Consider the following 15722-nt stretch of genomic DNA (forward strand, 5'->3'; position numbering starts at 1 on the left):
TAAAAGAAGCCAGGCATGGTGGCACATGCTTGCTGGGACCCTGGGGGTGTCACTGGCAGCCAGCCTAGCCTAATCATTAGACCCCAGAGGCAGTAAGAGACCCTGTTTCAAAAAAACAAGGTGAATGGCATCTGAGGGAAAGTGACACATTAGGTTTTCCTCTGGCCTATGTGCACACACACACACACACACACACACACTATGTAGATAAGAATGTACATGTAAGCATGTACACACGCATGTACACATATTTACAAATAAGGACATACATGCATGTAAACACCACATACACACACACACACACACACACACACACACACACACACACACACAAATAAGAAAAGGGTTCCAGAATCTTTATACACCGAGAGGAGAACAGATAGTCTGCAACCATGGCAGTAAGTAGCTACTGTTTATTGAGTGTTTATTGTAGGCCAGGCATTTGCTATGTACTTGACAGGCATAGCTCGGCTCTTTTACAGCAGAGCCATCGCACTCCCATCTTACAGATGAGAACACGCCACACGGCTATTCTGTCCTACCTTCTCTCTCACCTGTGGTATCTGCAAGCAGATTTAAGGATGGGCTCCCATCTGTTTTAGTGTATCCCACCTCCAGCCATCAGGACACAGTAATCCCCTGCACCCTCAGGCTCTCGAGGAGTCATGTTCAGAGGGTTGAGCACACCAGGCCAGGCCCCCAGCCCTCCATGTCCCCAGTTCCCTGACTGAGCCTCTGTTTCTCTCTGTAGGCCTTGCGCTCTCTGACTTGATACAGAAATACTTTGTGTCACCCACACTGTTCCGTGTGATCCGCTTGGCTCGGATCGGGCGTGTCTTGCGTCTGATCCGTGGGGCCAAGGGCATCCGGACGCTGCTGTTTGCCCTGATGATGTCTCTGCCTGCCCTCTTCAACATCGGTCTCCTGCTCTTTCTGGTCATGTTCATTTACTCCATCTTTGGCATGTCTAACTTCGCCTATGTCAAGAAAGAGTCAGGCATCGACGACATGTTTAACTTTGAGACCTTTGGCAACAGTATCATCTGCCTCTTCGAGATCACCACATCAGCTGGCTGGGACGGGCTTCTGAACCCCATCCTCAACAGTGGGCCCCCAGACTGTGACCCGACGTTGGAGAACCCAGGCACCAATATAAAGGGTGACTGCGGCAACCCATCCATAGGCATCTGTTTCTTCTGCAGCTACATCATCATCTCCTTCCTCATCGTGGTCAACATGTACATCGCCATCATCCTGGAGAATTTCAATGTGGCCACTGAAGAGAGCACTGAGCCCCTCAGTGAGGACGACTTTGAGATGTTCTATGAGACCTGGGAGAAGTTCGACCCCGACGCTACTCAGTTCATCGACTACAGCCGCCTTTCTGACTTTGTGGACACCCTGCAGGAGCCGCTGAGAATCGCCAAACCCAATAAGATTAAACTCATCACATTAGACCTGCCCATGGTGCCTGGGGACAAGATCCACTGCCTGGACATCCTCTTTGCCCTGACCAAAGAGGTACTGGGCGACTCTGGGGAAATGGATGCCCTGAAGCAGACCATGGAGGAGAAGTTTATGGCAGCTAACCCCTCCAAGGTTTCCTATGAACCCATCACCACCACCCTCAAGAGGAAGCAGGAGGAGGTGTGTGCTATCAAAATCCAGAGGGCCTACCGCCGGCACCTGCTTCAGCGCTCTGTGAAGCAGGCCTCTTACATGTACCGCCACAGCCAGGATGGCAATGGTGACGGGGCCCCTGAGAAGGAGGGATTGCTTGCCAACACCATGAACAAGATGTATGGCTCTGAGAAAGAGGACAACGGTGTACAGAGCCAGGGGGAGGAAGAGAAGGGCTCTACAGAGGATGCTGGACCCACCGTGGAAGCCACACCCACCAGCAGCTCGAATACTACCCTGACTCCTCCTCCTGCACCCCCACCATCATCACCACCACAAGGGCAGACAGTGCGCCCAGGGGTCAAAGAGTCTCTTGTCTAGACAGGAGCATCAAGGCTGCACGCAGAGTTGGGGAACAGGGCTCTGAGATGGGGGCTATACTGGGCTTGACACCTGGGCTGAAGGAAATGGAAACTGTGCTCTGGGTTCAGGTGGATCTGAAGCCCCTGCCTCCTGATTTCATCTTTACGATGCTCTGACATTCTCTTGGCCAGGAGGAGGGCCAGGACATTAGAATGCTGTTTCCTTCTTGGGGAAGAGTCAGCATACCATGGAGGGGTTGTCCACCTTCCTGTCACTACTTTAAGGACCCAGGTCCCCCAGCTCTAGCCAGGACAAAGACAAATCTTAACCCCCAAACCTACACCTGACCCCAGAGCTTAGCCTCCCACCCCCATGATTCTGGGACACAGCTTCCCCCTGCCAGCCCAGGAATGCCCTGTAAAAGGGAAATGATTCTGGTACAGAAATTGCTGCACAGAGCCAATTGGCCGCTGGATCCGGATGTATCAGGCTGGAAACATGACTTCTGAAACCTTTCACCCAGTCATATCCACGCCGGTGGACAGCTCCCCTGGCTGGCCCCTGGGGGAAGAACTGAGGAAGGTTTGCCCTGAGGAATTACCTTTCTCTAGATTGCATGGATGGGTCACACAGGCTGGGTCCTGCCAGCTGCATTCATGCGTTTGAGCCTGAGCACCTACAGTCTGCCTGGGGTCAGGTTGGAAGCTCTCTAACAAGAATCTGTCTGTTCCCTCCTCCTTGTCTTCATGCCTTCTTCCTTTGACCACCAGGGCTCCTGGGAGCCCCATCAAGCCCGAGAGACCTCCTTCTTCCTGTTTAATCTCTCTCTGCCCATCTCTTCCCTGCCCCTTCTCTGCTTCCTCAAGTGACTCAGAGAACGTTAGAACTCAGCACATGGGGAGACTGATGCTGGGATGTGCAGTAAGAAAGCTCACCAGGCTTAGCTTCAGTCCTCCTGCTTCCTGCTGCCTGGGAAGCCACTTTCCCCCTGAGACAGGGTTTCTTTTCTCTGTGTAGCCCTGGTTATTCTGGAATTCATTCTGTAGATCAAGCTAGCCTCAAACTCAGGGATCCGTCCGCCTCTGCCTCCCATGTGCTGAAATTAAAGGCGTGCTCCACCACGTCCAAGAGAAAAGACACTTTGCTTAGCTCTGCTCACCAGGACCTGACAGCACCAGGCTCAGAGAGCAGAGACCAGGCTTGGACGAGGGAATGTGGGTCCTGCTCAGAGGTCTCTGGATTTGGCAGTCACTTGTGTGTGTGCCTGCACATCTGTGCTTGTGAGGATGAGTTCATGAGTTTGTGCACAACTGTATGTGTGTGAAACACTGTGTCTGCAGATGCGCATGTGTCTGTGAATGTTTGTGTCTATGAGTGTCAGAGTGAGAAAGAGAGAGGAGGAAGGGAGGGGGAGAGGATGGAAATTTTGTCTTCTCCACACGTTTGTTCATCTAAGCATCTCTAAATGTGGGAGAGTGCGTTTTCCTGTGCAGGAGCAAATAAGGAGGAACACACGGCTAAGCTTTGCAGAGTCTCCTCTTAAATTCCTTTTCTTTTTCTTCTTGTTTTTCATAACCAGTTCAGGTAAAACTCAGAAAGTGACAAAACTTTCAAAACAAGATGCGTGCACACATGCATTCGCATACGCGGGCACCACGCGTCTCCTTGCTTGCCCTGCTTGCTCAGGCCTCCCCGCATCACCTGGATGGGATGGCCCTTGGCTCCCTCTTCTGAGCTTCTGTCTCTCCCTTTCCCTGTTTCTTGTCCTCACACTCATGGCCTCACCTTCTCTATTTTCCCTTCCCATGTCTGTGTCTCTTGTGTCGAAGGAGTTGAGTCCTCCTTCCTGTGGTGACTGACTGTCCTCTCAAGGTCCCTGCAGTGGGAGTCAGTAGTCCCTTACCCAGACCCCAGCTCCTATGCCTTTCCCACACTGGATCAGCCTGCCTTGGCCCTCAGAGCCTCAGGAATCTATTTGGTCTGATGTTCTCCACCAACTCTAAGAGTCACTGTGGAGGAAGATCCGTGAGCAGAGCCTGCTGTCGCTGCCTGTGGACCCCTCTGCTAAGTGAGCCCAGCTCCTACCTTGTCTAGGTGGGAGCCAGCCTGAATCCTGGCTGTCGGATAAGCTTCTTTGTACAGTTCTTATAATAAACCTTCACCTGATGCCTCTGGGCTGTGGTCTCCTTCAAATCTCCATGTGGGTGAGGGCTGAGGGAGGAGAGAGGGGTGAGCCAGCAATGGCATCAAACGGAGATGATGAATTTGAGGAAGCCACTCTGGGACAGGAACTCTGGGTTTGAACCTGAGCCCTCCCTCCCTCCTTCAACAGCTCTTTCTCCTGGTAACCAAGACCTGCAGGCCCAAGATACTGGGGCAAGAGTGGGAGAATTTGAGTCCTTCCCCCTGTTCAGTCTTCCTGACCACTTCCATCCTGGAGTCCCTGACTTCTTCCCATACACCTGAGTACCTGTTCCTCTCCTGTCTTTCTCATCTTGTTTTGATGCTATCTTTCTGGAAAAGGGAGGAGAGAGGTTGCCAGATGTTGGGGTATGTAGCTAGGACAACCCAGGGCAGAGGCGGGGGTGGGTTACAAAGGCCTCCTGTTCTGGGAAGGAACAGGCGTCACAACCCCAGGACAGGGCTTAATGATGCAGTCACTAGCAAGGGAACAACGTGGCCCCAACTGTGACAGATAACCCTGCAGGGGTGGCCCCCGCTGCCTCCTTCCCTAGCATGAATGGGGATGAAGCACAAAGGGCACATCAACATCTCTCCCACAGAGGATGTTGATACCAGACACCCCATGTCAACCCCTCGTGCCCTCCCTCACACCTGAGCCCTAGAACTACCTCCTGAGCAAGCACTGCCCCCCCGCCCCCACAGCCCGGGCGGCACACGCGTGACCCCTGAAAACATTGCTATTAACCTTTCAACCTTGAGGTTCCCTAACCCAAAGCCAACCAAGACTTCCATCACTATATCCTCAGAGGGGTCCAGTCTATCAAGGGGCTGGGGAGCCCTGGACTTTGTCTCACTACCAGGGAAGGGCCTAGAATCCCCATCCTGACCTTAGGTGACCCTTTCTCCTGTGAACTGAATATCTGACACCTTTTCAGAGAATTTTTGTTTCCATTGGGAACATCTGGAAAGAATCAAAAACATCTGGGGCTGCCCAGAATGAATTGTTTCTCAGATACAAATTTAACCCTTTTATCCCCAATTTCCATAGCCCAGGACCTAGGCCTACCGTACTTCCTCAGGAGCTGACCCTCACACTGTCACGTGAGATACAGGCTCAGGACAGATGCAGGAGTGTCTGACCCCACCATACCTCCCAACCCTGCTGAGGAAGAAAGGTGCTGCTACTCTTTAAATCTGGGCCACTCTGCCAGCCACACAGACTGTCTGTGGGCTGTGGGGCAGTGAGTGACAACAGAGGCGTCTGAAGACTTAATATCTGTCTCCCTTTCCTGAGGATTGGAAGACAAGACAGAGAAAGAAGCTACTAAGCGGTGACATTCGACTCAGGGGGGGTTAAGCTGCAGGTCAGGACCTGCATGCCTGCCGGATGTAGCTGTGTAGATCGCATCCTGAACAAGGATACCATCCAAGGTTTTAAGAGTTGCACAGACCCTGGGGCAAGGACACAAAGCTAAGTTCAGATGAACCCTGAATGCTCTGGTCCTGCCAGCTGTCAAGACCAAAGAGCCTTCATTCCAGAATCAGAAGGCTCTCCCACCTCAGCCCCCATCCCCCTCCTTGCTCAGGACCCCTAGAGCTATACACAGCACTTCAATGACTTCAACATCCCACAGAATTCCCTGGAAAAGCCCCTTCAACTGTGATGATTAAGTGGTGGGTTTTCCCTAAGTGGTTTTCTACTTAAGTCCAGCCCCTTCGGGAGCCCACAGCAAACGCTTGTACAAAGAGAAGAGGGCTATGCTGAGGGCCTAGACTTCATTTTCTCCTCCTCCTCTCCCTCTCCCTCCTCCTCCTCCTCCTCCTCTTCTTCCTCCTCCTCCTCCTCCTCCTCCTCCTCCTCTTCCTCCTCTTCTTCCTCTTCCTCCTCCTCCTCTTCCTCCTCTTCCTCCTCCTCTTCCTCCTCCTCCTCTTCCTCCTCCTCCTCCTCCTCCTCCTCCTCCTCCTCCTCCTCTTCCTTCTTTTTCCAAGAGAGGATTTCTCTGTGTAGCCCTGCCTGTCCTGGAACTCTAGGATTAAAGGCACCGACCACCACCCGGCTCTAGGCTGTATTTTCTTCTATCAGTTGGCATATTTTTGCACAAGAACCTCTGTGGCTCCCTTCCCACAGAGCCAACTTTTGACATGGCTTCCAGTACTCCAAGATGTTTTACTCTGGGCCTCTCCAGGAGCCTGGTGTGTGAGTATGTCTCCCGAATTGCGCTCCCTTGGTGTATCTCTTCCTAGAGGGTAAGGGTGGCCCAGGGCAAAGGAGTTGAGGTCAGATTCACTGAAGCAATGGCTCTCAATTCTCGGGTCACAACCATTAGAGATCATATATTTCCAATGATCTTAGGAACTGAGACCTCACTCAGTAGCAAAATTACAGTTATGAAGCTGCAACAAAAAATAATTTATGGTTAGGGGTTCCTAAGACCATCAGAAACGTGTGTGTTTGCAACCCACAGGTTGAGAACTTCTGGTTTAGAGGATTGGTGTATGTTTAGCTAAATTTGCCAGGCGCAGCTCTTCCAGAGCAAGGCAACCACCGAGGAGACTAGCTAACCTAAGAGATGACCCACAGTGGGAGACAGGGAGTAAGAAACACTGGGTGTCCCTAAAAGATTCAGGAACACCCCCGAGGGTTTCTATCAAGAGCCCAAAGCTGTGGTGCCCAGGCAGGGCCACCTTTCAAGTCCTAGCAGACCAGCTGATGAAGCTGCCCTCCCCTAGGGTCCCTGGAGGGATGGTGCCTCCCCTGGGTCTCAATTTGCATGGCAGGAAGGGGCCTAATGGGAAGAGGCGGAGAAGAGACAAGCTGCAGCCCTGGCTGACATACAGTTACATGTTTTGCCCAAAAACCTCCTTGGGCTCAGAGACAGAGCAGTGACCATGGCCACATTGGTGCTGTCTTCCATGCCACGCCACTGGCTGCTGTTCCTGCTGCTGCTCTTCTCAGGTATGGCTTATGTGACAGACGGTTGGCCCGCTGGCTTTGAGACGGGTTCCATTTCGTGTCTCACTTCAGTCTCTTGCTTGCTCAGCCACTTGCCTTTTGCTATCTGCTTCTTATCTGTCTCCCTCTGACTGTCCTGTGCCCAATTTGTGGGTCTTAATGGTGGGCCCAGGACCTGAGGTCTCAGTCCTTTCCGATCTGAAGGGTATCAAATTGAGCTTGGTACAAGGGGCTAATTAATCTTGTTGGCAGCTATGACCTGGAAGAGCAGGGGCTAGGAGGAAGAGGGGCCAGCGTGTGGCTTCTGGCGAAGCCCTGAGGGTACTGCACAGAAAATGTTCTTTCTCTATATCCTGGAAGATAGTATGTTCCAGGAATAGTCCTCTCTTTGCCTGAAGGACTGGGAGAGCCTGCCTGCCTGTGGATTCCTTCTCATTTCCACAGAAACAACCGGCCAGCCTAATGATCAAAGGCAGAAGGGGGCCTGGGTATGGGGTTTCCAGTACCCACCCCTACCTTACTTCTGCCTCTCCAGTACAGGGACAGGGGGAGCTAAAGGGGCTTGAAGCTGTAGTCCCGGAAGGAGGAAGTAGCTCTGGGAATGTGGAAGGGGTAAGGGTGGGGCAATTAACTGAGGGTAGAGAGGCCTGACCTAGCCCTGCCTACTTCCTCCCACCCTCCAGGTGAGCCGATGCCAGCAATGACAAACAGTAACCAGCTACAGAATAACAAAGGTTAGTTACCTCAGCCACCACTTCTGGGACAAATGTATCTGTTCAACACAGCCCTGCCTCTGCCTGGAGTTCCCTGTCTAGAGCACCCATGATTCCACATCCTCAAGGCCTCGTTAAGGCTCTGTTGCTGGACAGCTGTGGCTCTCATTAGACTTGTGTGCCCCAGCCCTGGCCACTGAGGGCCAGAACTAAGCCAAGGTTGGGGATCAGAGCAGGTCAGCTAGAGCGGATCCCACAAGGCTTCAGGCCTGGGTCTCTGTTACGGAAAACCCAACAAACCCCTGAGGACGGAACTCCGAGAGGAGTGGGTCCATGAGAAGGGTAAGGGAGGCAGGCCTCTGGTGACAGGCTAAGGTTTCAACCTTTATAACCCTGGGGACAGTGGGGGGCCCTGGAGAATTTGGGTGTAGGAAAGTGTAAAGGAAAGAGTTTGAGAACTCAACTAGGCCAAAAGGCTGTCCTGCAGATGAGGCCTGGATCGAGCTGTTCCAGTGGACACAAAAACAATGGGAAGGTTCCAGAATCCTCCTTAAGGAAGGACAAGCGGTCAGAGGTCAGATCAGAAAGGGGTGTACACCAGTGGCTTGGTATGAGGCCTCTCACACAGTTTTCTCATACCTTTGCCCTCTGACTGCCTCATAATCCTGATGCTCTAGACATGTGAGATAGGGCTAACCTGGGGCAATGTCTTCCATGATGGATGGGGTTGGCAAACAGGAAGACGCCAAGCCTGGTTTTGAACCTTGTACTGATGTCCACAGGAAGCCCTTGTTCCCAGGTCTGGCAGCACCCAAGGTTTGTAGCCAAAAAGCGGAGCTCCGTGGTGAAGTTTCACTGCTACACAAACTACTCAGGCGTCATGACCTGGTTCCGAAAGCAAGGGAACCAGAAGCCCCAGGAATTGGTCCCAGAAGAGGGACACATTTTGCAGACCCAGAATGGCTCTGTCTACACCCTCACTATCCAGAACATTCAGTATGAGGATAACGGTGTCTACTTCTGCAAGCAGAAGTGCAGCAGCATCAACTCCGATGATGACACCGACAGCTGTGGCACAGAACTTCTAGTCTTAGGTGTGTGCAAGGTAGATTGTGTAGCCATCCACACCCACTCCCCAGCTCAGCCTACCTACCAGGGGAGGTGGCTATGGCCCTAGAGCCCCTGGGCGAGCTGCTGGACAGTAGATCCCAAGGGTGTCCAAAGACCCATCATGTTTAACCTTCAATGCCACCCTTATGCCCTGCTCTACCACCCCAGGATTCAGCACGTTGGACCAAATGCAGCGGCGGAACACCCTGAAAGATGGCATTATCATGATCCAGACCCTCCTCATCATCCTCTTTATCATCGTGCCCATCTTCCTGCTACTAGACAAGGTGCCCACAGGAGCTGGGGGGTGGGGGGTCCTCCAGAAGGCTGGGAGGTTGGCACAGGGCAGATAGGACATGGCCAGGCTCTCCACATTCTCAGACTCTGTGGCTGCTCATCCAGCCCCAAGTCCTGTCCATTAGCTCACTGCTCATTCATTCATTCAGTCTTGGAGATTCCTTCTTCCTCTCCCAGACCTACATCCCTGGCCCATCAGGGGACAGAGATAGAGGACCCTAACCCTCTGAATCGCATTCTCTCCCCACCCCATCCTGCAGGATGACAGCAAGGCTGGGATGGAGGAAGATCACACCTATGAGGTAAGGGACAGGGTTGCTTAGCAGCTCTGAGCTGCAGTGCTCACCCTCTGTTGTGATGGTTAGAATGTGGCCCAGACCTGACCTCCAACTCATGTTTCTAGGGCTTGAACATTGACCAGACAGCCACCTATGAAGACATAGTGACTCTTCGGACAGGGGAGGTAAAGTGGTCTGTGGGAGAGCACCCAGGCCAGGAGTGAGGGCCACCCTCATCCTGCTCAACTCTTGGGCCTCACTGCTTCCAAACTGCCTGGCTCACAGCCCATCCCCTGCTTCCTGGATACCCTGGTCAGCATCTGAAGCTGGACCATCAATGCCACCTCTCACTCTAGCCCCCGGTCCCCAGCTCTTGCTGAAGGGCCTGTGGTAGAAGGACAATAGGGTGGTGACATGGAGTAAGGAGTTCTCTGGGGATAGATTTGACCCAAGGCTTCTGGAAGTACCATGCAGGATCTGTCCCCATATTTGGGACAGGAAAGCAGAGACTTGTTGGAATCTGCATGGCGGACTCAGAGTACACTGGCTTCCTGAGGAGTCCAGGAAGGACCATGGCTCACACTGGCACCGGAAGGGGATGTCAGAATGCCATTTCTCTCTCTCATCCCAGCCCATCCTTCTGTGGAATAAACAATGTGTCTGACACCAGAGACAATTGTGATCTCCATCTCTCGGAGCTGGCTGGGTGGGTGTGGTTCCCTAAGCTACCGGGACATCTGAATGTGGCACTTGTGGGCTTATGAAACTGTGAAAGGGTACCCTAGTCACACTACCTTTCCCTCTGGAGGCCCAGCTGGGGCCTGCAGCCACATCCCCATCAACCCTGCCCTGGAACAGTTGCTGGAGAAAGAGGATCCACCCATCCTTCTGAAGAACAGGGACACCCTCACCCTGTCCTTCGTTAAACGAGAGAGAGAGAGAGAGAGAGAGAGAGAGAGAGAGAGAGAGAGAGGGAGAGGCACACATCTTTAATCTCAGCACTACCAGGAGGTAGAGGTACTTGGTTCTCTGAGTTCAAGGCCAGCCTGCTCTACAGAGTGAGTTCCAGGACAAGCAGGGCTATGGAGAGAGACACAGAGACACAGAGACACAGAGACAGAGAGACAGAGAGAGACACAGAAAGAGACACACAGACAGAGAGACAGACACAGAGACAGAGAGATTGATTCCTAGACAGGATTTGAATGGTGAATTTTGGAAGCTTTTGTTCAGGGTGATCCCAGTATCACAGGAAAGGAAAACATCCTTACCTACCCCCCATGGACTCTAACGCCTTACAAATTACATCCTGACCTACTGGCTATGACAGTAACTGGAAGCCTCTTCAACAACTGGGAAGCTGGGAGCGGTTAGCCTGTATAAGCCAAGCCTCCCTCCCAAGCCCCAATCCAGTGCTCTACTCCCTAACTGACATTGGTGGAACCCATAACACATCTTCCCCCTTCCTGCTGAGGATTCAGGCAGATGAACCTCACCCTGGGCAGCATGTGAGAAAGACTGAGACTACAGATGCCATTGGAATTCAGGGTGGGACAGGTGGGTAGGGCCCGGGGGGCTTCCGGTAGGAGTCCCTGTCACACAGTGAACCAGGATGGTTGAACTGGGCTGATCCACCCCCTGGTCTGGGCTGTCAGAGGGAACTGGCTTGTTTTGCCATCTGCCTTCACTGAGCTGGAGCCTTGCTTTCCTGCTATTTTGCATACTAGGGCTAATTCTGTCCCCTACCTCCACGAGGGACCAGGCAGCCAGCCAGGGTGGGGGAGTCTTAACTTCTCCCCTAAGTAGGATCTCCTCTGTTTGGGGCCACCCTGGTTCAGGGGAGACCAGACTTCAGCAACAGGGGTTCCCTGGGCCTTGAAATGTTTGTTGACAAAAAATCATTTGGACAGGAGACACCCCGTTCAGCAGATACCCTCACAGGGCAGTAACTTCCTTTGTTTTGATGAAGGAGCCCTCCTTGGGGTGTTCTTCTGTTTTAGGAGGGGTTATGGTTTCACTCTGTCTGTCTTGTGGATCCCTGGACCCCTAGAATTCACACAGGCAGTGAAAACCTAGCTGGGCCATGAGTGTGAGGACCCTATCAGACTCCAGGGGTTTCATCTGTAACACGGGAATCATCAGTGCAACCTGGCTGCCACAAGTCATGATGACACATGCCTATTGGTCCCAGCTACCCAGGCTGAGGAAGGGGCTTGAATTCAAGGCCAGCCTTGGCGATATACTGAGAACTGTCTGAAAAACTGAAGGAAGTTGAGCTGGATAGTGGGTATTTTTTTATACAGGAAAATACAGAAAGCTTCATGAATTTGTGTGACAAGGCCTCTAACTGAGCTGGAGACATGAGATTAGACTAGCCTGGCTGGCCATCTACTATCTGCCTCCCCAGCACTGGGATTACACAGGGACGTGCTAACAGGCCAGTTGTGTTCTGGGAACTGAACAAAAGTCTTCATATTTCTGTGGCCAGCGCTTTACTGACTAAGGCATCTTCCCAGCCTATCTGGCATTTCATTTTTCTTGTTTTGTTTTTGTTGTTACTGTTGTTTCGGGTTTTTTGTTTGTTTGTTTTTTCAAGACAAGGTTTCTCTGTGTAAATCTGGAACTTGCTCTGTAGACCAGGCTGGCCTTGAACTCACAGAGATTCTCTTGCCTCTGCCTCTTGAGTGCTGGGATTAAAGATGGGCACCCCAACTGCCTGCCTTTGGTTTTGTTTTCTTAATGTCACATCGAATAATTAAGTTTGCTTACTTTTCTGTTATTCTGTATCATTCTATCAGTCTGTATCGTTTCGTTGGTTCCACGAATCCTAAAACATGTCACGTTTGTACAAACCAGGAAACGGAACAGAGACCAACAGCTCTTACTGAACACAACAAATAAATATTGAACACCTCTTTAGTGCTCCCAGATTTTTGTGGAGCATCCCCTCCCAACCCTCCCCCCCGCCCCCCATCTACAGAATACTGCTTAGCCCCAGTTTAACCGTGGAACACTGCGAGGAAGAAAGCCTCGCAAACTCAGAAAACCTTGCCAACAGCCACAACCAGGTCTTGTGATCCAAAGATCCATTCTACTTACTGCTTCACAGCCTCATGGGACTGGGCAGCAATAAAACTGGAGGAGAGGAAGGACGGGACTGAGGAATAGAACCCCGATAGGACGGGACTCCAGTAGGTGTTTAAAAGAGTGGTGGTTTATAAAGCTCCAGTCTTCCCATTTATCCCAAAATAGGAGGCACTCCCTTGTTTAATAGGGCCCCGACCGGCCTCCTTTCTGCAGAATGCAGCTCAGAGGCCATGGGTGGGCACATGCCCCACTGCCCACTAGGGGAATCCAGCCGGGTCCCTCGGGGCCCTGCGTTAAGCACAGAATGGTTCCTCCTCCGCTCTAGCTTGACTTCCGGCCCTTTTCGATGCAGGTGCTGCCTGCCCTGGGGCCGTCTGACCCCTGGCTTGGGGTGTTTTTCCAGCACAATCAGAGATGAGAGAAAAACAAAGTACCAAGGGCCACCTCTGTTTGGGTGGTAACAGGTAGTTCTCATCGCTAGACAGTGGCTAGCGAGCTGTGCCACCCGTAGGAGGATAGGGCCTCACAAGGCATCTGGGAACATGGGACTTTCGGGATTCTGTCTGCTGTTTTTAAGGCCACTTCAGAACTGGAGAGTTTCTGGATGCCTCCCGAGCCTTGGAGCTGACCCCACCCCGACTATGGCACCCCCAGTGTTGCGCCTTGTAATGAAAACACCAACGTTCACCTGGGGGTGTCTTTCCCAGCCCAGGAGCCTTTCCTTGGAAACGCATCTGACCGCAAAGAACAAAAATTAACAGGCATTAAATTCTGAGTTCAATCAGAAAGTAGTTTGTTTAAAAACATTTGGACTAATCCTAGTACTTTTTTTTTTTTAAAAAAAACAAAACAAAAAAACCATCGGACCCTGGTGTGGTGGCTTACATCTGTAACCCCACTTGCCCCAAGCTTGGGAAGCTGAGACAGGAGGATGGATATGTGTGTGTGTGAAGCCAACCGGGGTTACAGAGTGAAACCCTGTCAAAGCAAACAAACAAACAAAATAGTAAAAAAAAAATAAAAATAAAAACATCTTTTTTAAAAAAGTCATCTTTCCTTGGATACATCTCCACTTACTTGTCAGGATGGAGAAGCCAGTATCCACTAGGGTCCGGATTCAGCATGCATGGGTCTGTTTGTATAGACTTGTTACTGGAATGTCTGTGCAACCTTGTCTACTTTTCCAGTTATTTTTTTTTTCATGCATATGCTGCTGTACATTCATGTACCTGTCCCTTTGGTTTAAAAGCAACTATAAAGTTGGGCGTGGTTGCTCATAGCTGTATTCCCAGCACTTGGGAGGTGGAGATGAGAGAGTTGCTACATTTATTTCAAGGCTGGTTGGACTGTATGTATAGTGAGACCCTGTCTCAAAAAAAAAAAAAAAAAAAAAAAAAAAAAAAAAAAAAAAAGAAAAGAAAGAAAAAGAAATAAAAGAAGAGAAAAGAAAGAATAAAAAAGAAACCACAATAACAGAAAAATGAAAGAATTGTTTTAGTAAAAAGACTGAGACGAGACTTGTCTGCTTGCTGTTTGTAGCTGGTTTGTTCTCTGGACCTCCCCTGGCTCTCTTTTCCCAAGCATTTGTTTCGTGAACAGGAACTCTTTGGCCTTTTGCCCAGTACTACGCCAGCTTGCCTGCTCCTTCTGTGGGGTGGCTTGTTCTCACCCCAGTAAAAAGAAAGTATCCCATCTTTTGTTCATGTAGGTACGTCCACCTTCCACCTTCCTGGTACAATGCTAGCCCTGGAGGATGGATGGCCAGCACTTGCTCAATGCCTGAACAAGAGAATAGTTGCATGCACCTATATGCAATCCCAGCACTCAGGTACTGAGGCAGTACTATATAGAGTTTGGGTCCAACCTGGGCTACATCTGGCTCATTGAGAGGAGTAGGGCAGGGTGGGGAATGAGTAGAAGAAAGGCAGGGATACCACCTCAAAGATAACAGTGAGGTAATGGGAACAAGACAATCACAGACAGTCAAAGGACAAGGTGAGAGCAGGGAGCCGTTACTGAGGGCACCCATTAGCAAAAGCACCCCAGACTTCTGTACATCTGTGTGTGTATCGGTGTGTGTGTGTGTATATACAGGTATATATGTGTTTGCATGCTGAGGCCAGAGAAAAACTTTGGATGGTGCCACTCCTCAGGACTTTTTTCAACAGGGTCTCCCTCTCTCTCTCTCTCTCTCTCTCTCTCTCTCTCTCTCTCTGGCCTGGAATTGGCTGAATCAGCAAAGATGGCTCCTTATTCCCACAGATCCTCCTGCTTCTGTCTCCTCAGCACCACGATTATAAGGGTAATCCACTTACTTACTAACCACCCCCCCCTTTTTTTTTTAAATAAACACTGGTTCTGGAGAATCTAACTGAGGTCTCTGTGCTTGCAAGTCAATACACTTTACTGACTGAGGTATCTCTCTACCCCAGAACTTCATTTTCAATAAGTCTCTCACTGGGGAATAACCTCGAGTGGAGGGCAATCTGCCTGTTCAGTTATTATTGCTCATAAATTTATCCCTCAGCATAAACCAGCCCCCCACTGGTACACAGGGGTTCTTGCCCAGCCTTCCACTCACCCCTGTAGGACCCGCCTTCTACTGAGAGCCTTCTGCTGCATTGTGGGGAGAGAACTCCAGGGTCCAAGAAGATACAGGAAGTGAAACCATGAGGCACACTGAAACGTGCAATACAAATACGGAGAATGATGGTGTGGTCTGCTTCACTGAACCAGGCTACATTGGGTTGTTTTTTTTCCTAAGACTTTTCTTAGCGTCTGTGGATGGCCTCATTCAATCCCTTTGCAGATTCCTCCCACCTTCAGTGAACATCTGTGTGAGGGCTTGCTGTGCACTAAAGAAGGTCCTATCCATGCCAGGCAGCGCCCTTGTCTTTACTAGAGCAGGCTTCTAAAGGGCTGTGCAGCCGGGCGATGGTGGCGCATGCCTTTAATCCCAGCACTTGGGAGGCAGAGGCAGGCGGATTTCTGAGTTCGAGGCCAGCCTGGTCTACAGAGTGAGTTCCAGGACAGCCAGGACTACACAGAGAAACCCTGTCTCAAAAAACCAAAAAAAAAAAAAAAAAAAAAAAAAAAAAAAGGGCTGTGAATGGGGGG

General features: G+C 51.0%; 2 protein-coding genes across 4 annotated transcripts in view; both read left to right on the forward strand.

The window, feature by feature from the left end:
* Scn4a (sodium voltage-gated channel alpha subunit 4) overlaps positions 1–4149 on the forward strand; it is a 48189-nt gene extending 44040 nt beyond the window's left edge. For both annotated transcript variants that reach the window (XM_076935603.1, XM_076935604.1), the window contains exon 25: positions 752–4149. In XM_076935603.1, coding sequence (XP_076791718.1) covers positions 752–2001 — 1250 coding nt within the window. In that variant the 3' untranslated portion in view covers positions 2002–4149. The remainder of the gene's footprint in view (positions 1–751) is intronic.
* Positions 4150–6958: 2809 nt separating this feature from the next.
* Cd79b (CD79b molecule) lies at positions 6959–10202 on the forward strand. Of its 2 annotated transcripts, XM_034507021.2 has the most exons (6): positions 6960–7123; positions 7804–7854; positions 8616–8927; positions 9112–9230; positions 9501–9542; positions 9644–10200. In XM_034507021.2, exons 1-6 carry the CDS (start codon positions 7057–7059, stop codon positions 9740–9742), a joined length of 690 nt encoding a protein of 229 aa, XP_034362912.1. In that variant the 5' UTR covers positions 6960–7056; the 3' UTR covers positions 9743–10200. The 2 variants fall into 2 exon arrangements, with proteins under 2 accessions (XP_034362915.1, XP_034362912.1); XM_034507024.2 differs by lacking the exon at positions 8616–8927 and having other exon boundaries at positions 6959–7123; positions 9644–10202.
* The last annotated feature ends 5520 nt before the right edge of the window (positions 10203–15722 follow it).

This window comes from Arvicanthis niloticus, chromosome 6 (genome assembly GCF_011762505.2).
Source record: "Arvicanthis niloticus isolate mArvNil1 chromosome 6, mArvNil1.pat.X, whole genome shotgun sequence".
Taxonomy (NCBI): Eukaryota; Metazoa; Chordata; class Mammalia; order Rodentia; family Muridae; genus Arvicanthis; species Arvicanthis niloticus.